The sequence below is a fragment of the Lepidochelys olivacea genome (assembly GCF_965140295.1).
Source record: "Lepidochelys olivacea isolate rLepOli2 genome assembly, chromosome: 6".
Classification (NCBI taxonomy): Eukaryota; Metazoa; Chordata; order Testudines; family Cheloniidae; genus Lepidochelys; species Lepidochelys olivacea.
The window spans coordinates 7,954,392-7,981,348 of record NC_140416.1 but is presented as its reverse complement, the minus strand read 5'-3'; the positions used below and the strand labels follow the sequence as shown (position 1 = coordinate 7,981,348).

The window sequence follows — 26,957 nt, the reverse complement described above, 5'->3', positions numbered from 1 at the left end:
TTGGCCCCAGCTGGTCTGACATGATTCACACCCAGGGGTGCTGGACCAGTTTAGCGAGGGGAGTCAGCGCAGCTGGTGCCAGTGTAGGGTAACTGCAGCGAGGGCTGTGCAAGGTGCTGCTCGAGTGAGATCTGCTGGGAGAGCTGCCCAGACCGAGAGCAGGGCAGATTCACGCTCCAGAGCCGGGAGCTCAGCTGGCCAGGCCCCGTGAGCGCCACCAGAGGCCCAGTGGTTTACAGTTACACACTGACAGGGACGGGGCTGTTTCACTCTTTAATTGTACAAAAGACAGGACAAAAGTAATCTGTGCCAAGGCAGGGAGCACCAGGCTCCGCAGACAGCGGATGACAGCACCAGACCAGAGGGGAGGGGAGGGGCAGGGTGGGGGAGGGGAAACAGCACCAGGCTTAGGGGAGCAGTGGCCAGTGTAGAAGATGCAAACCCAAAGAGAGGCCCCTGCCCTGGGACAGGGTGGGAGGGGGCACCATCCCTTTGAGGTGGGGGTGGCGGGGGGGCACATGGTGCCGAGGGCCGGGCTGGCCCTACTCCCAGCTGTCGGCGGGGAAGGCGAAGGGGCTCAGCTTGTACCCGGTGCCCACGTAGAACTTGTTCTGGAATTCCACCCTGCAAACAACACAGGAGGGGGTGGGGGAGTCAGCGCAGACATCACCCCCCACAACTGACCACGGGCCTCCCCCATCCCAAGGGAGGTGCTGGGTATGAACACTGGGCATACCCAGGGGCTGACCCACCACAGACCCGCCCGTCCACCACAACCCAGAGTCCAAAGCCGCTCCCCCCTCCCCCCGCTGGGAGGATGGGGATGGGGGGCTCACCAGTGCAGGCGCAGGGCGTGCAGGAAAGCCGACAGCCCCTCCATCACCAGCAGGATGGCCACCGTCAGCACGGCGAAGAAGGCGAAGACGGGCACAAGCAGCACCCCGCCCACGTAGACATGCATCAGGAAGCCGTTCCGCATCACCATGGTCCACAGCACCTCCGACAGCTCTGCAGGGGCACTGGGGGGGTCAGAGCTGGGCATGCCCCCCTTCACCGACACCTGCCACCCCACCTCACCTCCCTCCCCTGCAGCCCCCCCACCCTGCCCCTCACAGGCCTCCCTCCCACCTCCTCCCTCCAGGGGTCTGCATGAGGGACCACAAAGCATTTGTGGGCCAAGTTCAGCACAGACAGGAGGCTGTGAGAACACCCCGCCCCCCCGACTCACGTGCATGGGCCAGGCTGAGCGCCCACAGGCGCAGGTAGGAGGCCGTGTTGGAGATGCAGCCCAGGCAATACTCGATGGTGTGGATGGCCTGGTGCATGAAGACTTCAGAGAATTCAAACTGCGGGAGACACCAAAGCAGTGGGACAGGGTGAAGGGCAGCACCCAGCCATGGCACCATGCCCAGCCGCAGGGCGTAGGGCAGCACCACACAGGGGGAGCGGGGCACCACGTCCAACCACTCTCCTCCAGCTTTGGCACAGTGAGCTAACCCCGGGCCCATCCATAAGCTCTCTGTGCCCCTTGCCGTGGGCTCGGGCAGACACATACCATCTGGAGCTCACTCAGCTGGCTGTCGGGGGGACAGCCCGCAGGCTACATGGGAGCCCAGCCAATCAGCAGTGCCCTTTTCCACCCCCTGTGCAGCGAGAGAAGACTGGGATGGGGAGGGGGGACTAATCCCGTCCCTGATGCTCATAGCTTCAGGGTCTCCTGCCCACCCCAGGACCCTGTCCTTCCACTCCGGGGCCACTCTGTGCCATGCTGGGGGGATGGGCAGCCGCTGGTCAAGCCCCACCCCCTCTGAATGGCCCTGCCCCCACCCAGTGCAGGTACATTTCAGTCCCACAGATCGGAAGCTGTGGGGCTTCCCCATGCTGAGTTGGACTGGCAGGACAGCAGGGACACTCACTGTCCCGGCACCCAGTGGTGTTAAACCCATCCCCCTCCCCAGCCATCACAGAGCCACGGGGATCTCACCTCAGGCTCAGGGCCATGCCCGCCAGGCTCCACGTCGGCCTCCGTAACGTTCACCGAGTTCCCCGGCTCCTGCGAGCTCAGCAGCGGCTGACGCTCCCCGGCGTCCCCAGGTGGGCCCTGCTGTGCAGAGCCCAGAGCCACACATCAAACATGGGGGGTGGGGGGACACACTCCACTGACCACAGCCCCCGCCCCGCCCCACAGCACCTGCAGCTCCCTTTGGAGAGGTCCTGCAGAGCCCCACAACCCTGCCACCAGCCCAGCCCTCCAGGGGCCCCCGCCCAGCCCCTTACCCCAAGACGTGGGCGCCCCCTGCGGCGGTGATCGCACCACAGGTACAAGGGCGTGCCCAGGAGCAGGACAGGCACAGAGGCCAGAGCCAGGACGACCAGGACATTCTGCACCGTCACCTGCAGTGGGGAGAGGGTATAAAAGACGGACTTTTACAGTGGCTGCTGCTCAGTGCTGGGGGCCGACACCAGCACGGGCAGTGAGCCCTGGCTGTGGAGGGGCTGCCCAGCCCCAGGGCCCATGGGGGGAGATGAGACCCGGGGCCGCAGGCAGGATGGTTTCTGTGTTGCAAAGCTCTGTAGCTCTCCTGCTTTGGTCAGAGTCAAATGGCCAGTTCAGCACATGGCTCAGCCCCAGCCTGCCCCAAAGGGGCTAACTGAGGAGCTGGTTCCAGGGCCCAGCCATCCGGGCTGTACTGCCTGTGTGCCCAGGAAGGGTGGCAGACGTGGGGTCGCCCTGGGTGTGGGACCAAGAGACCCAGAGCTAGGACAGTGACCCCGCTCTGCCCAGCCCCAGGGGGTGAGCAGCACATGAGATCCGGAGGTTGGGTCCCACCACACCAGCCTTGGGTCTGGCCAGATGTGATAGGCCTATTGGTCTGATCTGGGGGGCAGGTGGGAACCGGACTGGGTGGGGGCAGTGGTAAGCAGCTGCAGATGCTGGCCTGGTGTGGGGGTTCCCCCTCCTGGTCAGAGCAGGGAGCAGCCATCAGGGGTTCCCGTTCTGGGCACAGTGGGGGCTGGCCGTTGGGGTTCCCTGTCCCGGGCGCAGCAGGTGGTTGTTCGGCTTACCCATCCCAGGGGCAGTGGGGGCCAGCTGGCAGGGTTCCCTGTTCTGGGTGCAGTGGGTGGTTGGGGTTACCTGTGAGGGTTACCAGTGCCGGGCACAGCGTCTGTGGTTGGGGTTACCTGTCCCGGATACAGCGGGTGGTTGTCAGGGTTCTCAGTGAACAGGAACATGTCGATGAAGTGGATGAGGATGCTGGGTGCCAGCAGGGAGTTGACAGCACTGAACATGATCCACTTGTAGAAGATCATGAAGACGAGGTAGCCAAAGAGCGCCAGCAGGAAGAGCGCCTCGGGCAGGAAGACCAGTGCCACCTGGTACCGCTGCCTGAAGTGCCTGTGTGCCAGCGAGAGGGGAGTCGGCCCAGGCCCTGCATAGTCAGGCTGCCTGCCCCCATGGTGGGAGCAACAACCCTTGGGAGGTGGCCCAGTGCCCTGCACCGCTGCCCTGGTTGGAGCCGAGAGCAGCAATCCTGACAGGCAGGATCCCAGCTGCCAGGGGTTCAGGGTGTGCCCTGGGGGACTGGGCAGGGGAGTCAGATAGCGCAGCAGAGTTGCGGACACACCCCTTCCTGGCAGCAGGAGCCCCAGAGCTGCCCTGCCAGGCTTCCTCCCCAGCCTGGCAGCACGGCCAGCTCATATCTCACAAAGCCCCAAGGGGCTAGAACAAGCCCCCTCTGCACTGGGCACAAGCCCCAATGCCAGCCCCAGGGGGCTGCTCCTGCACAGAGAGACAAGTGGCACTGGTGGAAGGCCAGCTCAGAGGAGTGCCACCATCTGCCCGAGGGACTGGGGTTGGGACCACGCCCCAGGGCAGGGAAGGCTTGAGGGGGAGTGGTCTCTGTCCCAGTGCATGGCTGCCAGCAGGCAGGGCCCCAGGCTCAGGTGCCAATCCTTCCCCCCCAAGCAGGGCCAGGATTTCCTGCAGATGCAGATCCCCGAGCATAAGGAAAGGGTGGGGCCAGAGTGGGGGATGCACCAGGCTCTGTAGCCCTTTCCTCAAGGGCACATGGCCTGCCGGGCCGAAGCGAGGGGGCACAGGTGGGCAGCATGGGTGGGTGTTGGCAGCCCCCTGGGCAGCGGCGACTCACAGGTGGTTGAAGACACCGAGCAGCACCCCAAAGCTCATGTGGATGATGCCCAGAATCACTGACATCTTCATCTTGAAGGAGTTCAGGAAGTTCAGGTGGTTGTTGGCCAGGCTCCAGACCTGCAGCCAGGTGAGAGGAGGCGTCTGAGCCAGGGTGGGCACGCAGCTCCCAGTGAGGGGAGCAGGGCAGGGGGGGCAGTTGGCCAGCACGTCCCCCCCATCCCTCCCTACTCACCGGGTCGATCCCGAAGGGGTAGGGCCCCTTGAAGACTCCAGTGACGTTGGGGTCCAGGGTGAGGAAGGCGTGGCTGGCTAAGTAGTCGGAGCTGTGGGGACACGGGGGGTGTCAGTGCTGGGGAGAGTGGAGGGCACATACGGATCTGCAGGTGGGGCAATACGTGGGGAGGCAGCGCTGATGCAGGGGAGTATGCAGGGCAGGTGGCAGGGACGGGGCACATAGGTGTGGGAAGCCAGGAATGGGACGGAAGGGATGGGGATCCCACAGGTGGGTAACGGGTATGGGGGCAGGGGAGCAGGCTGGGGTGTGAGAAGAGGCGTGGGGTAGCAGACAGGGTCCTGGGGGGTGAGCAGCAGCCAGGTGGGGAAGCAGGCAGGGGTCCCATGGGGGGTAGTGAGCAGGGTACCAGGCAGGAGAGCAGGCAGGGGTCCTGGCGCAGGGACAACAGGGTACCAGGTGGGGGAGCAGGCAGGGGGTGTGAGAAGAGGGACCCAGTGGGGGATAGCTGATGGGAGCAGGGTACCAGGTGGTGATCCCATGGGGTGGGAGCAGGCAGGGATCCTGCAGGGGGAGCAGGCAGAGATCCTGCGAGGGGAGCAGGGTACCAGGCGGGGGTCCGGCAGGGTACCAGGCCAGGTACCAGCTGAGGGTCCTGCGGGGGAAGCAGGGTACCAGGCAGGGGTGCAAGCCGGGATCCCATGGGGGGGAACAGGGTACCAAGTGGGGGTCCCGGGGGGGGTGGGGGAGGAGAGAGCAGGGCCCACCTCCAGTTGGAGTGTTTGACCATGGTGGCCACACTCCAGGCGGAGGGGAAGATGGCGGTTGCCTTGCTGAAGCACTCATTGTAGATGAAGCCGGTGTAGACGGAGAAGGCCCCCATGAGCAGAATCAGGTAGCGCCCCTCAAAGAACGTCCGCCAGATCTGGGGACAGACAGACAGATGGAGGCACAGCTCCATAACAGCCCAGCCCTCTCCCACCCTAGCAGTCCCCTCCTTGCTCACCTCGTTGCGCGCCTCCCTCAGGCGGGGGCTGCTCTCAGCCAGCACCATCCAGAGGGCAAAAAGGAACATCAGCAGCCCGTGGCCCACGTCCCCGAACATGACAGCAAACAGGAAGGGGAATGTGATGATGGTGTAGGGCGCTGTGGGTGCAGGGAGCACATCAGAGAGAGGCCCTCCCACCCCACATGGACTCCCCCTCCCCAGACCACCCTGCCACACCCCAGACACAGGACCTTTCCCCTCTGGGGGGCGCTGGCTCCGATCTGGCCCCAGGGTGGGGCACTGGCTGACTCAGGGGGGCTGGGGATGGGCCATGGGGCTTTTCCCCTATAGAGGGCACTGGCTCCGATCCAACCCGAGGATGGGGAGGTGGCCCCGGGGGTCCCTTACCCGGGTTCACCTCCTGGTAACTGGCGACCCCATAGGCGTCAACGATGCTCTGGAAGCCAGTGGTGAACTTGTTGGTGCGGATGAGGGTGGGAGGGCTCTCAGAACTGGGGATCCGGTGCACGAACGACTCCACCCCTGAGCCGCTCTTGTGCTACAAGGGAAGGCAGGCCTGAGACCAGGGAGCCTCGAGGCAACACCAATCCCACCCCCCCCACCCCCCACTGCCCCCTGGGGAGCAGGCAGGGGCTGGCTGGGACTAGGGCACAGCCGGAGGAGGGCAGGACAGGTCAAGGCATGGAGGGAAGTGTAGCATAGTAGGAGGGGGTGGGGAGAGGCTAGGGACACACCGACGTGGAAGGGGTGGGCAGGAGAGACACCAACCAATCCACGGGGGGAGAACATGGACTGGCACAGGGGGCCGGAGGCATGAAGCGATCCGTGGTTTGGGGGTGCGGGTAGAGGCACATACCACTCTGTGAGGAGGGAGGGGGGGATGGGACGGGCATGTACCAGTCCATGGCGTGGGGGAGGGCGGGCGGAGGCACATACCGATCCGGGGGGGGTGGGGCATGTACCAATCCGTGGGAAGGTGCGCGGGGGAGGATACGGACCAGTCCACGGCACGGGGGAAGGGGAGGCGGAGGCACGTACCGATCCGTGGCACAAGGCCTCCTGCACCTGTGGCAGGTCACGCACGGGGCACCACACCTCGGCGATGAGGCACTTCTCGATGACGTTGAAGCTGCACTGGTTGAGGATGAGGTAGATGGCCTTCATCTTCTGCACCTTCACGCGCCAGGCTGGCAGCATCAGCACCACCTTCTGCAGCACCTGGGACAGGTACTGCTCCGTCTCCCCCAGCACCTGCCGGGGGGAGGGAGGTTCACAGGGGCAGACACCAATCCCCCATTATCCCAACACAGCTGGGGCCCCCACCCCAATATTTCCCCTCCACCCTGGTAGGGTCCTCAACTGCTGCCCACCTCCCTTGCAGCCTGGGACCCTTAACGCTGGAGATCGTTGAGTGGAGAGTGTCCCCGGGGCCCTCCCGCAAGCCCGCCCATCTCACCGCGGTGAGGTCGTTGAGCAGGGAGCGTCCTCAGGACACACACCCACCCCCGCAGCTCCCCCATGTCATCACGGTGAGCTTGTTGAGCGGGGAGCATCCCCGGAGCCCCCCATCTCACTGAGGTGAGGTCATTGATTGGGGAGTGTCCCTGGAACCCCCCCCCGCCCTACAGTTCCCCCCATCTCACCGTGGTGAGGTCATTGATCTGGGTGAGCAGCCCACTCAGCACCTCCAGCCGGTCGGCCTCCCTGTCGGCGTAGGGATACATGTGGCAGTGGAAGCTGGGAGAGACACACACAGGTGAGTGGGGGGTATGTTGGGGGAGAGGGGGGCTGAGTTATCTGATGGAGAAACGGGACAGCCGGGGGGGGGGGCGGGAGGGAAGGGAGGGATTGGGTTGGGTTGAGTTGGAGGCACAAATAACTGCCATCAATCCTGCGTGTCCTATGGCCAAGTGGAGTCATGCCAGCCGGCTGAAGGGAGCCCCAGCATTCTGCTCCCACTCCCCCCAGGGAGCAGCCACACCAGGAGGTAGGGGAGGGGCTGCCCCCAAGACACCCCCCCAGACACCTAGCTCTCCAGACAGGAACAAGAGCAGCTGCGATATGGCATCAGGACCCCTCACACGGCAGCAGCAGGCTTATAGAGCGCCGGAGCTTGGGGCAGGAGTGGTTGGGGGGTGACGGGGCAGGCGGGGGGGCAGCACTCACCAGTCCGAGATCTTGCGGATTTTCTGTCCGATCTGCTCCCCCCAGTAGGAAATGAGGAAGATAACCCAGGTGATGCTCTCACCCTGTGAGGGGAGCACATTACCCATGAGCCTCAGCACAGCACAGGGTCACCTACAAACCAACCCCCCCCATGCTCCCAGGCTCCAGAGAAACCCCCACATCCCCACCCCACTCAGATCCACCCACGTCCCCTCCAGGCCTGCCCCCCTCACAGACACCCAGACCTGCTCTGACCACCCTTGCTGCATCCCCACTTCCCGCCCCACACTCACTGTGGCTGGGTCCTCCATGGGCTCCGCCATCTCCACAAAGTTGGCGATGAGGTACCCGCGGCAGGCACGCCACAGCAGCCGCTCAAAGGAGGTCACCCGCCATGGGTGGATCACGCCCGCCACAAAGCTGGGGGAGGGGAGAGAAGAGAGAGCCAAGGGGGAGGAGGGGTGCTGGCATCCGAGGGCAGAACAGCCCCACAGCGCCCAAGGGCACCACAGCATCCATGACAATACCACAGAACCTGCCATGTCCCAGGCACAGCCCCGCTCTGCCCCCCACCCCTACGTTGTCCCAGACGGGGCCTGCCCCACAGCTGCTGCCCCATCTGTAACTCATCCCGCCCGCTCTGGAACCGACTCACTTGATTTTGACATCGAGACGCGGTGCCATGGACGGGTTGAGCAGGGGCTCCTGGTCTGAGAGGGCGCGGGGCCGGGCAGGGGAGCCCAGTGATGCCTGCCAGACAGGAGAGAGACCATCAGGGGAGCTGCCCAGCCCAACGGGGCCCCCTCCTTCACCCTCCCCCAGGGAGCCGGCACCACAGTGCCCCCCTCCTTGCCTGGCAACCTCTCTGTTCTCCCCCAGAAATCCACCAAAGGCCTCCCCACACACACCAGTGCCCAGCCCTGGGGGTGACCCACTTCACCCCTCCCTAATCGCCAACCTCTAGGACACCCCCACTCCAACCATCCCCTCTCTGCCTCCCAGATTCCCTTCCATTCTGCCCCTCTATACCTCAAAGTAGCACCCTGGAACTACCATATTCTCTACTGTCATATAATTATGATAAGTTTTGTACATAGTATGTCTTGTGAGGTATCATTTTAATAATCTTGATCTGCTGAATATGAATACCGTTGGATTGTATGTGCTACCATTGTGTGTGAAGTTATGAAGCATTGCTACATGTGTTACTGAAATACGTTGTGAGATGTCCCCAGCCAACCTTTCAGTTGCAACAAAGGACCAGCCAGTCATGCTGATGGTCCATTAAAGGGAATCCACTCTCCCAAGGGCCATCCCAGAGACTTCTCAGAGAGAGCATGTATGCAGTGGAGACTGCTTGACCAATGGAGACTGCCTGATCCCCATGTCACAGCAAAGCAAGCTGGAAGAAGCTATAAGAGAGGGACAGTGACATCATCACTTGGCCTCTTTCTTCCAGGAATTGACTTGAGTTGGGAGGGGAAATATCTGGAGGACAAAGACTTTGAACTGAGGAGGGTGGTCCCAGGCTGGAAAAGGGTCCCAGGCTGTGCACTGAGGATCTGTAACCTGCTTGTACCATCGGTCTGGGTGAGACACTGCTTGATTCAAATCCTGTTTAGTTTGTAGAACTTAAGACTGCAAATTTATTTTATTTTTATTTCTTAAGTAATCAACTTTGATCTCTGTGCCTGCTACTTATATTCACTTAAAATCGATCTTTCTGTATTTAATAAATCTGTTCTATATTTTACCTAAAACAGTGTGCTTTAGTTGAAGTGCTTGGGAAATCTCAGCTCAGTTTAAAAAGACTAGTGTGTGTCCACTCCACATAGAGGGAGTGAAAAACTACTTAATGAACTTGCACTGCCCAAGGGGGCCTTGAACAGTGTAACACGGGTACAGTCCTGGGATGCAGGGCTGAAGCTGGGGGGAATTGGCTGGAACCTCTCTATTGATGGTTCATGAGTGGCTGGGAGATCATTCAAGTAACTCAGCTGGGCATGTCTCTGCCTGTGGATGTCTGTGTAAGTGCAGTGCCTCTCCAAGTTTTGTAGTTTGACATCAGCACCACCGTGTGAGAGGCAACCCTGGTTGGTGGAACAGGGCTCAGCAGCCCCCCAGTCCAGGTTACACCATCACACCCTCCCAGCCCCCCAACCCCAAGACCCCTTACTCCAACTATCCCCTCCCTGCCCCCCAGGCCTCTCTACTCTGCTCCTCCTCTGTGCCCTCCAGCCCCCTCCTCACCCCCAAGGCCTCTGCTCTGGCCCCGCACGAGGACTCACCAGCTGGCCAGTGAAGCGCTGCCCCTCACGCAGGACATGCGCATACTCCTGCAGCTCCCGCAGGCGCCGGCCCAGCGACTCCCGGTTGCGGCTCACTTCGCGTAGCTCCTGGGCCAGCTGCTCGGACTGCTCCTGGATGTGCAGGGCATCACGGGGCAGAGGGGCCGGGGGGCTTTCAGGGCAGGGCCCCAGTGCCAGCCCTGCCTTCCGCAGCTCCTGGTGCAGGAACGCTGAGCAGCAGGGACACAGCGCCCATCAACACTACCCATGCACAGCCTGCCCCCAACGGGGACCCATCTGGAGACACCCCTCGCCCCAGTTTCTGGCAGTTACAGCCTTTGGGACACCCAGAGCACGGAGTTGTGTCCCTGACCATTTGGGCTAATAGCCATTGATGGGCCTATCCTCCATGAACTTATCTAGTTTTTTTTTTAATCCAGTTATATTTTTGGCCTTCACAACATCCACCAGCAATGAGTTCCACAGGTTGACTATGCGTTGGGTGAAGAAATACTTCCTTTTGTTTGTTTTAAACCTTCTGCCTGTTGATTTCCTTGGGTGACCCTTGGTTCTTGTGAGATGTGAAGGAGCAAATAACACTTCCTTATTTACCTTCTCCACACAATTCACGATTTTATAGACCTCTATTATATCCCCCCTTAGTTGTCTCTTTTCCAAGCTGAAAAGTCCCCATCTTATTAATCTCACCACATACAGAAGCCATTCCATACCCCTAATCATTTTTGTTGTCCTTTTCTGTACCTTTTCCAATTCAACATATCTTTTTTGAAATAGGGCGACCACACCTGCAGGCAGTATTCAAGATGTGGGCTTTCATGGATTTATATAGAAGGAATATAATCTTTTCTGTCTTATTATCTATCTCTTTCCTAATGATTCCCAACATTCTGTTTGCTTTTTGACTGCTGCTACACTCTGAGTAGATGTTTTCAGACAACTATCCACAATGATACCAAGATCTCTTTCTTGGGTGGTAACAGCTAATTTACATCCCATCATTGTATATGTATAGTTGGGATTATGTTTTCCACTGTATATTACTTTGTATTTATCAACAATGAATTTCATCTTCCATTTTGTTGCCCAGTCACACAGTTTTGTGAGATCCCTTTGTAACTCTCCACAGTCTGCTTTGGACTTAATTAACTTAACCCCACACCACTGGGCATCTGCCACCACAGACCCCCTCCATCCCACCACTCCAGGCTCCCATCCCCACGTGCAGCCCCTGCCACCCCAGAGAGACCTCCTCCCCACAGGGTTCCCACCTGCCTAGAGCCTACCCTCCCTTCCCTCCACACACATGCTCTCCACCACCCCAGAGCCTACCTCCCTTCCCCTCACCCCATGGTGTCCCCAATGTCCTAGATATTCCCCCAAGTCCCCCTGTCCCCCAGAAGGAGCCCCCTCCCCCAGGGTGGCTGGGCACTCACTGAAGGTTTTCTCCATGTCCTCGCAACGCCGCACCTCACCCACGAAGCGCCGCTGGAAGGCGTTGACATTGGGGTTGAGCTGGGGGAGCAGAGACAGCACATCAGAGCCCAGCTGCAGCCCACCCTGCATAGGGCCCCGACTCCGGGTGGCTAGCAGGGACCAACCACCCCAACAGCCCTGACCCCTCAGTCAGGGACCCCAACTCCTGCCCCATTGGGACCAGCTGCCCAGACACCTCCCCAGTCAGGGTCCCCAACATCCCCTACCCCCCTCAACAGCGCCCCAGTGACAAACCCCAATTCCCACTGCCCCCCATAGGCACCAGATACCCTGGCTTCCCCATGCCCCCTTCCTCCCCTGCTCCAGGACCCCAACTTCTCCCAACCACCCCCCGACAGCCACCTCCTCCCACCCCACCCCAGCCAGTGACCCTCCCCTCTGCTCCCCATGTCCCGCCCTGCACATACGTCTCTGAACTCCACAAGCCCCCTCTCGCCCAGCTCGCTGACGCAGGCGTAGGCCGAGGCCGACTGCAGGAAGAGCTGGGCCAGGCAGACCTCCTCGCTGCGGAACATGGAGCCCATGGCGCTGCCGGGGGAAGGGGAGAGTCAGGCACCTGGCAGAGAGGGCAGGGGCACAGAGACCCAGCCCCGCAGGAAAGAGACCCCTGCAGCCATGGGGAAGGGGACTGGTGCGAGGGGCAGCGGAAGCCATGCTGTAGCAGGCAGCCCAGGCGTGGGGACGGACTCCTCGCCTGGCAGGGAGGAGAGGAAGCAGTCTGTGCCACCGGCAGGAGCTGGAGCTGGCAGAGATGGGCGGCAGGGCCACAACACTCCCAGCAGCTCTGGGCATGGCTAGGAGCCCCCGCTCCAGCTGGGAGGGGCAATCGTGGCTCAGACTCCAGCTCCCCGACAACCCAGCCTGGCCCCCAGACAGTCACACCAAGCTCCAGCCATCTGTCCCGCTGGCACCTCAGCAGCCATCCCAGCCAGTCACTCACCTCAGGGATGGCCTTGCAGCTGCGGGGGGCACGCGGCGTAAGGGACCCACCCAGGGAACAAGGATCCGCAGCTCTGCCCACGAGACACCCGGCAGCAGCTCGGCTGAGTCACCCTGGACTTTTTTGACCTCAGAGGTTGCAAAATAGTTTCCAGTAGCACCATCCCCCTCCATCCCAGACCAGCTCAGCCTCAGCTGCGCCTGAGTCAGGGCTGGCCGTGCCGCTCACCTTTGGGGCTGACACAGCCAGACCCCCATGGCCCAACAAGGGGCAGGGAAGGGCACATGAGACCCTTGCTGCCAGGTAAGCAATTTCTGGAGAAGAGGGTCAAATGGGCTCGCTAAGGGATCCAGAGCACCCTCCACGCCCCATTGCAATTGGAGGACAGCCGGGGCCCAGCAGCAGCTCTTGGGGCAGGGGGAGGAGGGGATCCAGGCCTCAGGCTGGGCCCAGCTCACTGCAACAGGGCCATGCCAACACTCCAGCTGAAAGCAGGGAAACACAAGCGGCCTTGGGGAGGGAGTCCCACTGCCTGCACAGGGTCCCAGCTGTGCCAGGAGTGGGGTCAAGCAGCCCCCGGCGTTGAACCACACCCAGCCCACCTTGAGGCATCACTGGCTACTGTCCGCTGTGAACAGGACTCCAGTGGCTGCGCTGGGAGCAGAAAAGCCCACGTTTCTGAAGCGGAGGCGTTTGGGCTGGCTCTCCCTGCCATGCAGGACTCGGCCCCAGGGCTAGTCCGTGCCACCCTCTCCTCTCTTCTTCTGCCTCTATGGGGCACCAGCGCTGCAGCCAGCCCAGCCGCAGCCAGCTCCCCCAGCCTCACAGACAGGTAGACAGCACCACCGACTGTTCCTTCCAAGCTGCCTCCTTCCATCACCTCCCAATGACACTGGCCCAAGGCTGGCAAGAGGACCATTACCCCATGGAACAGCCCACGCTCCCAGCATGCTAGCCCAGGGGTAACACTGTACATGGGAGATGTTAGTGTGTCCAAGCCAACGTCCATCCCCTCCAGAACCAGGCACAGCTGGATTCGGGAACCCACAGAACCTAGTGCTAGCCCCAAGGATACAATTAGAGCGGCCCATAAGCGGAGCTCTCTGGGGGCCTGTCTACACTGCCACTGGAGATGCAATTCATAAGTAGCTGTACACACTAGTGCAGGAACCTCTACCCAACTTAGGAATCACCCCTCCATCTGCAGGGTATGGGACAAAGTGGGAATTTTCTGTAATATTTTTAATTAAGCCCATGCGTGCCTCAGTTCCCCCATATTTCATGTTGTTACCCAGAGGGCAGGGGAAGGACTGTTTGCTCTCAGGACAGGCTAAGAGACTAAGGCCTGGTCTATGCTACAAAGTTAGGTTGAAGTAGGCTGCCTTGCATCAACCTAGTTGTGCATGTGTCCAGCCTTTGCTCTAGCTTGGCTGGGCTCTGGCTGACCAGAACGATCGATGCTTTAACCTTCAGTTTTCTCTGCTGACCTAAGGCCGCCCCATGCTATGTAACAGGTGACTAATAAACCCACCTGGTTTGCCAACCCTGAGTGTCACTGCAAACACTGGCTGAGGTGCATTAGTCCCTGAAGAGTGGCCTAGTCTCTCCCAGCAGTTCAGTTCAGCTAGACTCACCAGGCAAAGCTCATGCTGTGAAACATGTGTGCTGGAGCCCCAGAGATTCACCGGAAGGAGGCATTGAGGCCTACCCCATGCACTAAGATTGAGACCCCTTGGGGGCTGGGCAAACTGAAGGGTTCGTTCCAGAGATTGTTCCAAAACTGGGGGCGTAGCACCGATGCTGTTGATCTGTGACAGCGGAGACGTTCCCTGCGACTCCTGTGGCATGGCCAGAGCGCACGGGTGCCAGCTATCCTGGGCACAAGTCTTGTATCGCCCCATTTCAACCACACCCGCATGCCACCCCACTCAAGCATTAGCCCCCATCTGGAACATGCCCTGCCTCATTGACTGCACAGGAAGGCAGCACCCCAACCATGCTAGAGCGCGGCTTGCCATGCGTAGCACTGCACTCACGGTAACCCCGGAGCGAGGACACGGGCGCACCTAGCAAGGGAGCAGCAGAGGAAGGCCGCCCCAGTGCGTAGCGTGCCCACCCGGGCCACAGGTTCCAGTCCCTGCTCTGACACAGGAAACTGACAGCAATAACTATTGGGGAATGGCTCCCCACCGGGCTCTGCTTTAGAAACGCAGCAATATACCCAGAACCAAGTGACGTTTGCTCCAGAACAGACCACCGCTGGGGTGGGAGCCACTACTCTGCAATAGCGCCTGCCATCGGCATCCCCATGTAGACAAGCCCTGAGTTACCGAGCCTCAGCGCCCCCTTGTCACAGGGGTCCCAGCCCTGCCCTGCTGCACTAATCCCCCCGGGATGCACGGATGTGACAGGGACGGGGCATAGGCAGGCCCCGGGCATAGGCAGGCCCCATGGTGCTGCGGCACCATGCTGCCCACAGCTCAGACACAGCCTGGTCCAGAGCAGGACACGAGCCCCACCGCAGAGACCTGACCCCACTGAGCCCCACCGCAGAGGTTCTCCTTGTGTTGTCCCCAGTGCCCCAAGCTCAAGGGGCCCCAGCCGCCCCAGGAGGGGCAGGGGCATCACAGCTCTGACCAACACAGCTGGGGCTACCGAGGGCCCCAGGTTAGGCCAGACTCCCCGCTCCCGCTGGAACGGGCCCAGGGCATAAGTGCTGGAACTAGGGGGGCTGCCGCACCCCCTGGTTGGAAGTGGTTCCCATTATATACAGGGGTTACAACGTGGTTCAGTGGCTCTCAGCACCCCCACTATACAAATTGCTCCGGAGTCTCTGACCCAGGGCAGCTCTAGCAGAAACCCTGGGGGGGGGGCTGACTCCCAGCCCCTCGGTTTTAGGGATGGGGGGAGGGCGATCTCCCCCCCTTAGCCAAGCTCTGCTACCCCAATGCCCAGCGAACCCCACAAGCACCGGGGGCGGGGGGACCCCCTGCCTGGAGCCAAGCTGTGCCCCAGCCCCGCAGCTTCGGAAGGGGGGGCAGTGGGTCACCCCACTCCAGGGGGCTCAGCGGAGGGACAAGAGACCCCCCCCGAGCCGGGACGGGGTGAGGGGGAGCCGGAAGTGGCGGCAGCAGCACGCGGGGCCAGGCCCCGCCAGGCTGTCCCATCACACCCTCCACCCGCGCGGTGGGACCCGGCCCCGAACCCGCCGGGGTCCCAGCGCCGCCGGCAGAGGGGCAGAGCTGGGGGCGCCCCGGCTCCTACCTGCGCTGGGCTCCAGCTGCTCGTCCCGGCTGGGCTGGAGGGAGACGGGAGGCCGGGACTTCCTCCTTCCCTGGGCGGGCTGCTCCCGGGCCGGGTCAGACCCACCCCCGGGACCTCCCCCACCGCCAGCTGCAGGAAGCTCCGCACCCGTCCCGCGCTGCCTGCCCCAAGCGCGCCCCAGCCGCGGGGCAGGGGGCACTGTACGGGGAGCTGCCCCCCACTCAACCCGCCGAGCCTCACCCCCTCTGCACCTGGACTTCCTCCCCCCGCCTAGCCCTCCCTCCCCTGCATCCAGACCCCCCTCCCGCCGAGCCTCGGCCCCACGGGACCCCCACCCAGACCCTGCCAGCCAAGCCCCCTCCCCCTGCATTCGGACCCCCTCGCACCCAGATCACGCACTGATCCACCTGCACCTGGGCCACCCCGGTGAACCCCACCCCACTGAGCCCCAACCAGCTGCACCTGGACCACCCAGCTGAGCCCCTGCCCCCCGCATTCAGACCCCCACTCCCTCAGCACCTGCACCCACTCAGTGAGCCCCCTGCACCAAGACCCCCCTACTGAGCCCCATACCCCCCCCCACGTGGATCCTCTGCTGAGCCCCAACCACTTTCACCTGGACACTCCTCCCCTCCGGTCCCATTCTGCCTGTGCCCAGATTGTCCCACACCAAGCCCCTCCACACTTGGATCCTGCCAGGCTGAGCCTGCCTGCCCCACACCTGGATCCCTCCACATCAAACCCTGCCACACCTCTAAACCTGGATCACTCCCATGTCCCATCAGAACCACCGTGCATCCCCCCCTCCCCAGCAGCCAAATCACCCCACAGCTGAATCCCCACCCCCAACACTGAACCCTTTGCACCTGGATACCAGCCTTCCAGGCCAAAACATACACCCTGCACACCATGTTGTGGAGTGGGATGGGGGTGCTCTATAGGGGGTGCTCTCCCCTCTCAATCACTGCTGACCCTGGTGTGGCAACATACATGGCCTAGAGCACAAGCCCCTGTGCAACTGGACACCCACGCACACACCAAGGCCCCTGCACCGAGCCCCTGAGCCATCACACCAGTTACATACAGGGCAGAGCCCATGCAGACAGAGATCCCAGATGTAACAGCAGGGCACCAGGCCCTGTTGCGGTGGCTTCCTGGATCTCACTGCCCATGGGCTCAGCTTGGATTCACTCCCAGCTCTCTCTCACCCCCTCGAAGCAGGATCCAGGCCCAGGGCACTAGTGCCAGGACTCACACTCCCAGCAGGGTCTGTGCCCTGAGGTTTGTGTGACCACCCCCCCAGCATGGTGGGATTCCTGCCCCAGGGTGTTGGCATCTCCACTGCCTCGAACTCCAGCTAGATCCATGTGACGGTGTTTCCATAGTATGTATGGAAATAGCTGCTTCGACATAACATGTGACGGCCGATTTCCCCAGGACACTTAGTCAACATTTGCAGTGGCAGAAGCCAGATCCCATGATCCTAGCCAAGGGGCTGGCATCGCTGTTTCCATGCCCTGCCTGACTCGGGCCCTCTCTTCCCTGCCTCATCTGCTTGCTCCAGTGGGTATTTCTGGGGCTTTTTCTATCTGCAAGGTGACCCCTGCTGCCCTTCCCCTTGAGAAATGTGCCACTACTAATCTCCTGTGTCCCCAGCCTGTCTGTGAGGCCTTGGCATCCATCCCCCCTCCCCATTTCTCCTGGCAGGCCAGAGAAAACACCCCACCCTAAGCCGGTGTGCCAGGCTCATGCAGGGCAGTGCCCATGCAGACAGAGATCCCAGATGTAATAGCACGGCACCATGCCCCGTTGTGGTGGCTTCCCGGACATCTCTACCCACTGCTCAGCTTGGCCAGAAGCCCCTTCTCTCTTGGTGCAAATAGTACTGCTACAGCCCTAGTCCTCGTCCTGTGTTGTAAGCACTGCAGCCCCACCCCCTAATTCTGTGTCGGGGGGCCCTAGAGGAATCATAGAATCTCAGGGTTGGAAGGGACCTCAGGAGGTCATCTAGTCCAACCCCCTGCTCAAAGCAGGACCAATCCCCAACTAAATCATCCCAGCCAGGGCTTTGTCAAGCCGGGCCTTAAAAACCTCTAAGGATGGAGATTCCATCACCTCCCTAGGGAACCCATTCCAGTGCTTCACCACCCTCCTCGTGAAAAAGTTTTTCCTAATATCCAACCTAAACTTCGCCCACTGCAACTTGAGACCATTGCTCCTTGTTCTGTCATCTGCTACCACTGAGAACAGTCTAGATCCATCCTCTTTGGAACCCCCTTTCAGGTAGTTGAAAGCAGCTATCAAATCCCCCCTCATTCTTCTCTTCCGCAGACGAAACAATCCAAGTTCCCTCAGCCTCTGGGGTCCCTTGGGGAAGAGGGCCTTGGGCAGGTGCAGTGACTTGCAGGCAGCACCCAGAGAGGGGAAACGCTGAGCTTTACAGCCCTGCCTCTGGACAGGAAACAAGCTGGATCTGGGCTCCTGCCTGAGGTCATCAGAGAGCATGGAGGGGCCTCCCAGCAAAGGAGGAGAGCTGGAGCTCGGTGGGGATGCTGGGCTCATGGGATCTGGACTCTGCTGGGGAATGGGGTGGGAGAAGGGGGGAAGCTGGCTTTTCAGACTTTTCTTGAGGGCAGAGAGAGCCTCACTTGGCACCAAGCTCCCCTCCCCCTTTCCACAGCACAAACCACAGCTACTGAAACACCCCCCCCACACACACACACACCTGTTCCATCCCATTCCTGGGCAGGGATCAAACCTGGGACTCCAGGGTCTAACCACAGTAGCCATTACTGCCTGGGCTTGGAAGCCACTGGAGCAGGCTCAACAACCTCTCCTGTGGGGCCAAACCCATGGTCAGGGGACAGAGCTCCACACAGGGCCCGTTACACTCCCAGGAGGATGGCAGCACCCACCCTGCAGCGAGGGAAAGCACCAGCAAAGCCGTGCTTGGAAAAGGTTGCTGTATTAATGCATGCTCCCTGCTGGCAGTTGAAGTAGCTGCCCAGAGTACAGGGAATGCTGCCCCACAGGGATGGGGGCCAGCAGGAGATTCAGAGCCAACTCAAGGAGGCTACAGCATCTGCACTTCTCCAGGGCCCCCCTCCCCTCCAGCCAACTTAGGCCTGCCAGGACACTGCATTTGAACCAAGCATCCCAGCACCTCTGCATGATGAGCATACTGGGGCAGCTGCAGGGTTTGGTCATGGCCCAGGCGTGACGCTCTGTACCTCGGGGGAACACCCTACACCCCCATGTTCATCCTTATAAAATGATTGTGTGGTATTATCCAATGCAAAGTTTGTCATGTCCGGTGTCTTCGGAAGGATCATAGTGCACTGAGCATGGTTGTTATAGTGATGTTATAGTAATTGTAACAGTAATGTTAGAGTAAGGTTATAGGTTATAATGTATCCTCATGGCTTAAAGCAAGCCCATGCAAAACTCTCCAAGAACAGAGAGGCAGTTCACACCTCCTCAGGGCATGGATGGGACAAACCCAGCCCAGCATCACAGGAACAATGGACAGTGGCTTAGACAGCAACAAAAGAATCTGTTAGACCCTTGAGGGAGTCACGTCCTTCCTTTGGGCAGTTTGGGACTGCGATGAGGTAATGCTCACCTGACTCTGAAGGGGTGGGGGACAAAGCCAAGAGGAAAGAAAGGACATGATAAAAGGGAGAGACATTTTGCAACGCTCGCTCTCTTCTACCTCCACCTACAGATACCACCACCACGAAACGATCGAAACGCTGATCAAAGGGGAAAGCCTGACTGAAAAGCCAGCGTGTGATGAGAAGCATCTCTTTAAGGACATTGAAAGTGTTAAAATCAGCTTCGAATGCGTTTTGCTTTTATTTCGTTTGACCAAACCTGACTTGTTGTGTTTTGACTTATAATCACATAAAATCAATCTTTATAATTAATAAATCTGTTTGTTTATCCTACCTGAAGCAGTGTGTTTGGTTTACAGTGTGTCAGAGACTCCCCTTGGGAGAACAGCCTGGTACATATCAATTCCTTTGTTAAACTGACGAACTCATGTAAGCTTGTAGCGTCCAGTGGGCATAACTGGACACTGCAAGACAGAGGTTCCTAGGGTTGTTTCTGGGACCAGAGATATTGGCTAGCATCATTCCCTTGCAAGTAGCGGGGAGCAGCTTACATGTCAGAGGCTGTGCCCAGGAGTGGGGGTTCTCACAGCACAGCAGGGTAAGGCTGGCTCCCAGAGTCAAGGATTGGAGTGGCCTAGCAGATCACTGGTCCAGACAATACCAGAGGGGAACGTCACATCAGGGAAGGAAACTACAACCCACGGGGACATCTCATTCCCAGCTCGCACTAAAAGGGGGGCAGCTGCAAATCCCAGGGACAGAGCAAGTCTGAGGGGCCGGGTGAGGTGAGACCTGGGGGCAGGGGACTCACCTGGGCCCTGTGCAGCATACTGGGCCAGGTTTGGAGGGGGGAAACAATCTGATAGCAGGATACGCTTGGGGAGGAGTGTGCCCACAAGGAGGCCAGGCCTGGAGCAGCACAGGGCCCGCATCCTGGAGCAGGCTGATGAAGCCTCTCGCTTGCCATGGGTCCCCCACCCTAGGCACCAATGAGGAGGATTAGAGAAGGGGAGAGGGGCTGGTCTGCAGTCCCCTCTCCTTCCCCCAAGGGAGGGGTGTCTCCTGAGCAGGGACAGAGAACCCCCTTGGGCCCCTGTAACTGGCACTTTCCAGCAGGAAGGATTCCCCCGCCCTTCCCATTGGTTCTGGCAGGCTCAGGATGGCAGTGAGGGACCCAGGTGGGTGTGCTGCAGCTGGTACCTTGGCTAAATGTTTGCAATCCCACCAAGCTGAAGTGGGCACTGGGGCTGTTCAGGTCTGACCCTGTTCGGTATGATTGGTGGGGGGATGGGGGTGCTGCTTTGACTTGGCTGACCTCCCCTTGATACTGACAGACCAGGTGCCACCTCATGCCAAGACCCCTAGGCCTCAGCTAAACCCTGACAAATACAGAGCCACGGGGCATAGGGAGCCACTCTGGCTCACCTGTGTGTTGTACTGTTAAAATAGGTATTAGAGTTACAAAAGTGTTTCGTTAGAGAGTATAAAGTGCTTGTAGATTGCTGCATCCTGTAATCTCACTTACACCTGTATCCCACGTGGTGATATTTCAGTGTTGGCTCTGTAACTGGACAGAACCCGTCAGGTGAAAAGCATTACCAACTGCAAGGTTCTAGTTTGCTACAGGTGTTATCTCCAGCCCAACAAAAGAAGGCCCAGAGACACCAGACAAACCACTGTAGAACATCAGAAGACAAAAGGCTTTGTGAATTGCTTCCCCCCACCCTCCATGAAAAGCAGACTGCAGCTGAATTCCTCCCACCAGCTGAATTTGCAGCTGGAAGCAGAAAGGGTTGGGCGAAGGAATAAAAGGCCCTCAACAAGGAGAAATTGTGTTTCATGCTACTTGCTTCTGAATGGCAAAGACTACCAAGCGTAAGTCAAAGATCCCCAGTGCTTGGCCTAGGTTAGCCCTAAAGGACATAGAGAGCTTGCTTATTATAAGAAGCTTCTATTACTTTTTGAAACTTAAAGCTGTAACTCATTTGTGTGTACGTTTACCTGCTTTAACTACTTCCTTTGCCTAGTTAATCTTTAGACCGTTTTTTCAAAAGGGTTGGATACAAGCATTGTCTTTGGTGCAAGATCTAAGGTGCAGTTGCCCTGGAGTAAGTAACTGATCCTTTCAGACTGGAAGAAAGCTGAATATTGTTGTGACCTTTGGTGTAAGGGACCATCTATCACACAAGCAACCTTACCTAGGTGGCAAGATAGAGCAGTGTAGCAAAGGGGAAGGTCTGAGACTCCCTTGCTAGGCTGTTACAATGCCTGAGACGTTCACACTTGATAGGTGAAATCTAAATCCAGAACTCCCAGCCCATTTGGGGTTGTGCCCTGCCTCGTAACAGTCTGCCCTGAGGTTGGTACTCATGCTGCTCAGCCTCTGCAGGACACCTTGACATCCCAAGCTCCTGGGGGCACTCATGAGGCAAGACAGACACTACCAGAGGAGACTAGACCTCATCTCTGCTGGGCAGTGAGAGTCATCCAGGGGGAGTATATTCCTGGCCACCACTCATCCAAGTGCAGGAGTCAGCAGGTCTGTGGGGAGCTGCCCCTCTCTGCTACCAAGTCCAGCTCAGTCAGTGGGGGCCCTGCTCTAGCTCCATGGTGCTCAGGGCAAGCAGCCCCCTGCCAGGGCAAGGGATGATAGCAGTACAAGACAGAACCAGGGCCAAAAGGGGGCAGGGACAGACCACTGCCTGGCTCAGTGTTTGGCAGAGTTCCCCCAGCATGCCTAAGCCTATTTCTCACACAGCAGGGCAGGGAGGGGCAGTACTGGGACAGCAGGACTGGGTGCCAACCCTGGCTCTGTCATTGGCTCCTTTCCCTGGAGTTGTGAGGAAGGGTGTCCTCGCCCACCAAACACTGGGCTAACTAGAGTGAATATCCTATTGCTCCCCTCAACAGCCGCTCTTCCCCCCTGAGCACTGGGTGGACAGCGTTACCCACCATTCTCAAGGGCGCTGGGAATGAGCCACAGCCAGTTACAGACCCACTGTGATGCGTAGCACTGGGACAGCAGGAGGGAGGGGTCATGTGTCCCCCACATCCCAGTTCCTTAAGCAGAGTCCCCTCCCCTGCTCAGGGCCTCAGTTCCACCCACCCACCACGATGCAAACGTACAGGAATGAGAGCCCCTGAGTGAGGGGTTATTAGGTGGGAGAGAGTCTAAGAACCTGGGTTGGGTTGGGTGCCCCCTAACCACCCACTCACTCCCCCCTGTACCCCACACCCTGAAGCCCCATTCTCCCCCAAGGCAGGCGCAGAGGAGCTGTGGCAGTGGGTGTAGGCCCTTTATTGCAGGGGTGGATCTAGGAAGCAGGCTGGGCAGTTCGGGGGGCCCAGCTGTCACCGGTACAGGTAGTCAGCCTTGATATTGGCCGCGATCTCAGCCTCCCACTTGTCCCCATTGTTGAGCAGTTTCTCCTTGTTGTACAGCAGTTCCTCATGTGTCTCAGTGGAGAACTCGAAGTTGGGGCCCTGCAGAGACCAGGAGAGCAGACAGTTGCCACCAGGGCCTCGCCCCCAAGACAGAGACTCATGGACGGACAGACTCCACTCCTCCCTTGCCCAGTGCAGAGACCCACCCGGACCTCCCTCCCTACAGAGACCCTCAGAGGCCAAGGTGTATGAGGGCAGGTCTGGGGAGAGACTGCATGCCTGGCTCCCCCAGACACCAGCCCCACGCGCAGCCGGCCACATTCACCTCCACAATGGCATCCACAGGGCAGGCCTCCTGGCAGAACCCGCAGTAAATGCACTTGGTCATGTCGATGTCATAGCGGGTGGTTCGGCGGCTGCCATCAGCGCGTGGCTCAGCCTCGATGGTGATCGCCTGGCAGGGGAGGGGAGAACACGGTCATTCCCTGCCCCAGCACCCCCGCTCCAAACACACTGGGGAAAAGCAGGTGTGCTGCCTACTTGGCTGAGGGCAACACCATGCACCACAGGGAGCTGGAGACTCTCTGCCCTGGAATGGGGCAAGTGGTGGGAGGGGGGGGAGCACACACTGAGCTTTTGCCAATGGGACTGGAGGAAGGGCTGGAGCCGCTGCCCGGACAGAGTCAGGACCCAGCTGTGTCAGCACCCGTGCAGCACCTCTCCCTCCTGGGGTCAATGCAGCTCTCATAGCCCCAAACACAGGGCATCCAAGCTGGGCAACAGGCTCGCAGAGGGAACCAAATCAAGGCCCCCTGGGGATGAGATCCTAGGGAGGGGAGCAGAGACCGGGGGACCTCAGCACACAAGAGTGCCTTACCTGGGCTGCACCATGCCAGAGACAAGCATCAGAAAGGGCACTGGGGCTGGGAGGGGCAACCCCTGGGGCGAAGGGGAGGCTCACCTGGGCAGGGCAGATGGCCTCGCAGAGCTTGCAGGCAATGCACCGCTCCTCTCCAGACGGGTAGCGGCGCAGCGCATGCTCCCCCCGGAAACGCGGGCTCAAGGGACCCTTCTCAAAGGGGTAGTTGATGGTGGCAGGTTCCCGGAAGAGGTAACTCAGGGTTATACCCAGGCCTAGAGGAAGAGCGAGGGGAGGTTAGAATCCAGCTGAGGAACAGCGAAGACACAAAGCATCACTCAGCCCCTACACCATCTCCATGTGGGGGCCCCCCCACTGCCATCTCACTGGCACAGGGAGGCATCCATGCCTATCAGACCCTCACAGCCCACCTCCCCCCAGTCTCAATCCCGACAGCCATCCCACTCCAGGTCCTGCCATCACAGCCCACCCCAACAGAGCCCAGGGCTCACCTCGGATGAGCTCTGTCCACAAGAGGGTTTGAGCAGCCCGGTCGGTGATGGATTTCATGTCCGATTTCAGCTCCTGTACATTCACATACTCTATAGGGGAAATATAAATCATCACCCCCCTACACAGACCAACATGAAGGGGCTGGGACCCTATCCTCTGGATAGGGTGCCCCGACAGCACCTGAAAGGGACTCTATGGCAGCTTGGGGAATGGAAGAGACCTAACTTGGATCGTACATCCCTTGGAGGAAGGGACTCTGGGTGCAGTCCCCTGGGGGACAGGAAAACCAGGCTCATCCATGTCCTCCAGAATGGGCTCTGGATGCTGTGCCCCCAAGGAGAGCTCTAGGGGCAGCCTTGGGGAGGGCTGGAAGCAGTACTTACTGTAGGACTTCCTTGAGGCTGTAACACTGAGCAGCCGGGTGAGACTCAGGCAGGGTGGTGTCCCTGGGGAACCAAGGAGAAAGGTTAGAGAATGCTTCCAGCCCCAGCGCCATGGGGCAGCAGAGGGAAAGAAGGCTCAGCCCACAGCCCTACAGCGTGGGGGAGCTGGTGGGTCTCCCCTGCTGCTGCAGGCCTTACCTGTGCAGGAAGCTCGGCATATCATCCGCAGTGCCGCCATGCTGAGCCCAGGGCAATCCTGCAGCACAGGGAGGAGAAGGCAGTGTCAGCTCACACACTCAGCGTTGCACCTACCCAATACGGGCCAGCCCTGCCCACCAGCCCCTGAACCCTGCAGACGGGACTAGGGGATGGCGGTACAGGGCACTTTCCCACAGGGGTCCTGCAGCTCCCCTCTCCCGGGATGGGACCCAGGCGTCCGGGGGCCGTAGTGCAGGGCACTTTTCCCACACTCCCCTGCTCCGGGACAGGGACCCAGGCATCCTGGACGGCGCCTCACGGGGCTGAGTGACCTAGGACCCATCCTGGCGGCATCTGGGTCTGGCAGACAGCGGCGAGCTGAAGGAACCCAGGCGTCCTGCCCCGCTCAGCTGCCGTGCGCATGCGCAGCCGCCTGTGCCCCTGAAGGTCCCAGTGACCCGAGCGAGACCGGGAGGACCGACCCCGGGGGGAGGCTGCCGGGCATGGGCCGGGGCAGGGCCGGGGGGCGACACTCACCCCCGTGGGGACAGCACCGGGCACCCCTACTCCGCTCGGCTCCGAGTCTGCTGCGAGCGGCCCAAGCCTAGGCCGGCAAGCGCTGGGGCCAATCAGCGTCCAGCTCGTGTCTCATTGGCTACGGGACCGGGCGGGAGGCGGGGCACGAGTTCTGATTCCGCCGTGCGGATATGACGAAGAATCTCTGCAGTTAAATGATTGGCGGAGGGATGGCATTTAGGGCGGGATAACTAGTGACGACCTCGGTTGATTGGTGATTGTGAAAGGTATGGGGCGGGGTCATCTCTGTACGGCCAGTCCAATTGGTGGAGGGGAGGGAGGCGTGGCCACGTCCAGAACGGCCAGGTGGATTGGCGGAGCGGTATGGGGGCGGATTTACACACATAACAGATCCGCGGATTGGTGGAGAGCTGCTGGAGGGACCTCCCTATGACGCAGTGGGGTGGGGCGGGGCTTTTAGCGCACGCGTGGACGCAACGTGGGGTTTGAGGCGGCCTGGAGCTGGTGGGATGGGTGGTGTTAATTCAGAGTCGTAGGGCCCTGTGTGGACGGGCCTACCCGGTCTCACTTTGGTTTAGCAGCGTCTCGGGAGGGTGAATCTGTGGGGCCTGTCTTTTTGCTGATCCAGTTTAATTGTGCGTCTGCAGTTAATCCGGATTAATCTTTCTGTGCAGACAAGGCTTGCATCCCCTGTGCCTTGGTTCCCCACCTGCAGCACTGGGGTGGGATCCACAGGGCTGTACTGCACTGGAGACTGTCAGAGTAACAGCCGTGTTAGTCTGTATTCGCAAAAAGAAAAGGAGTACTTGTGGCACCTTACAGACTAACCAATTTATTTGAGCATGAGCTTTCGTGAGCTACAGCTCACTTCATCGGATGCATACTGTGGAAAGTGTAGAAGATATTTTTATACACACAAAGCATGAAAAAATACCTCCCCCCACCCCACTCTTCTGCTGGTAATAGCTTATCTAAAGTGATCACTCTCCTTACAATGTGTATGATAATCAAGTTGGGCCATTTCCAGCACAAATCCAGGTTTTCGCTCCCCCCCACCCCCCCGCCCCAACCCTCTCCTGTTGGTAATAGCTTATATAAAGTGACCACTCTGTGGGGTGGTTGGACAACAGGGGCCCAGGCAGTGCCGCAAGCAAGAGGCACCATGGAAAGAGGGGGAGACACCATCCTGGGGGGAAAGAGGGGGGATTTTTGCTGAGGGTGGGAGAACCCCTTGGACCCCCAGTGGCAACAGCGGCTGCCCTGTGTGATTGGTATAATCAGCCTGCAGCCAGAGGGACCTTTCCTTTTGGATGTGGGACTCACCGTGACAATGAGTGTATTGGGGATCATGCCCTTGTCCAGGCCAGTGAGTCCGTTAGAGCCATGTTTGCTTCCTGTTGCTTTAGCAACGTGAATAGAGCTTGCGCACGCGTCCCCCTTTGCGTGCTTGGCTTTCTGGGAGCCATCTGCAGCCCTCTGAAGTGTGACTTCCAGAGGGGCTGTTCCTGGGAATGTCCATGCCAACCCCCAGGCTTTAGGGGGAGATGAAGGTTCTCAACACCCCTTGAATAAGGCCTGGCCTTGCCTGAATTTGCGGACTTTTTGAGGCCCTAACACAATGAGCCCTTGGCTCAGTGAGCACCTACACAATCTAGCTCTTGTGGAACAATCAGTGCTCCCATGGCTGTCCCCCAATGCACTGGGATCATTTCTTTGTGGGCGCCTGCAAACTGCCGTACATCGCAGCTGTGCAGCAGTTCATGGGAGAGGTGCCCCAGGCGATGCTTTGCTGCGTGTGGCTGGGAGGAATAAAAGCCAGGGAAGCAGGGCTGCTAATGCAGGCCCCCTGGGCATGACAGCAATGGCCAGGGTTTCTAACTCGTTAATTGTGGCCCAGATTGG

The 26,957-nt window shown here is 59.7% G+C and overlaps 2 protein-coding genes across 3 annotated transcripts; both read right to left on the bottom strand.

Moving 5' to 3' along the window:
• Positions 1–264: 264 nt before the first annotated feature.
• On the bottom strand, positions 265–15,688 carry TCIRG1 (T cell immune regulator 1, ATPase H+ transporting V0 subunit a3). Of its 2 annotated transcripts, none has more exons than XM_084630213.1 (20): positions 15,568–15,688; positions 11,771–11,891; positions 11,303–11,381; positions 9,849–10,078; positions 8,216–8,310; positions 7,854–7,980; positions 7,561–7,643; positions 7,038–7,131; positions 6,433–6,645; positions 5,782–5,932; positions 5,392–5,531; positions 5,153–5,310; positions 4,386–4,476; positions 4,152–4,270; positions 3,184–3,397; positions 2,278–2,394; positions 1,985–2,104; positions 1,229–1,346; positions 837–1,008; positions 265–624 (listed from the first exon to the last, which is right to left on the bottom strand). In XM_084630213.1, exons 2-20 carry the CDS (start codon positions 11,885–11,887, stop codon positions 543–545), a joined length of 2,520 nt encoding a protein of 839 aa, XP_084486339.1. In that variant the 5' UTR covers positions 11,888–11,891; positions 15,568–15,688; the 3' UTR covers positions 265–542. The 2 variants fall into 2 exon arrangements, with proteins under 2 accessions (XP_084486339.1, XP_084486340.1); XM_084630214.1 differs by having other exon boundaries at positions 1,985–2,101.
• A 6,775-nt stretch (positions 15,689–22,463) lies between these two features.
• NDUFS8 (NADH:ubiquinone oxidoreductase core subunit S8) lies at positions 22,464–25,195 on the bottom strand. The gene is made up of 7 exons (XM_084632232.1): positions 25,056–25,195; positions 24,519–24,576; positions 24,321–24,383; positions 23,937–24,026; positions 23,527–23,699; positions 22,891–23,019; positions 22,464–22,664 (listed from the first exon to the last, which is right to left on the bottom strand). Exons 2-7 carry the CDS (start codon positions 24,556–24,558, stop codon positions 22,533–22,535), a joined length of 627 nt encoding a protein of 208 aa, XP_084488358.1. The 5' UTR covers positions 24,559–24,576; positions 25,056–25,195; the 3' UTR covers positions 22,464–22,532.
• Between the last annotated feature and the right edge of the window lie 1,762 nt (positions 25,196–26,957).

What these genes read in the sequence shown, in the direction of transcription:
- TCIRG1 (XM_084630213.1), bottom strand. Translation starts at nt 11,887, where the DNA reads ATGGGCTCCATGTTCCGCAGCGAGGAGGTCTGCCTGGCCCAGCTCTTC. An exon ending in AGCGCTTCACTGGCCAGCTG is followed by an intron (nt 8,311 to 9,848) that starts GTGAGTCCTCGT and finishes CCTGTCTGGCAG; the next exon opens with GCATCACTGGGCTCCCCTGC. An exon ending in ACCCGCTGTATCCGGGACAG is followed by an intron (nt 2,395 to 3,183) that starts GTAACCCCAACC and finishes TCCCCACTGCAG; the next exon opens with GTGACGGTGCAGAATGTCCT.
- NDUFS8 (XM_084632232.1), bottom strand. Translation starts at nt 24,558, where the DNA reads ATGGCGGCACTGCGGATGATATGCCGAGCTTCCTGCACAG. An exon ending in GTGGACAGAGCTCATCCGAG is followed by an intron (nt 23,700 to 23,936) that starts GTGAGCCCTGGG and finishes CTCTTCCTCTAG; the next exon opens with GCCTGGGTATAACCCTGAGT. An exon ending in AGGCCATCTGCCCTGCCCAG is followed by an intron (nt 23,020 to 23,526) that starts GTGAGCCTCCCC and finishes CTCCCCTGCCAG; the next exon opens with GCGATCACCATCGAGGCTGA.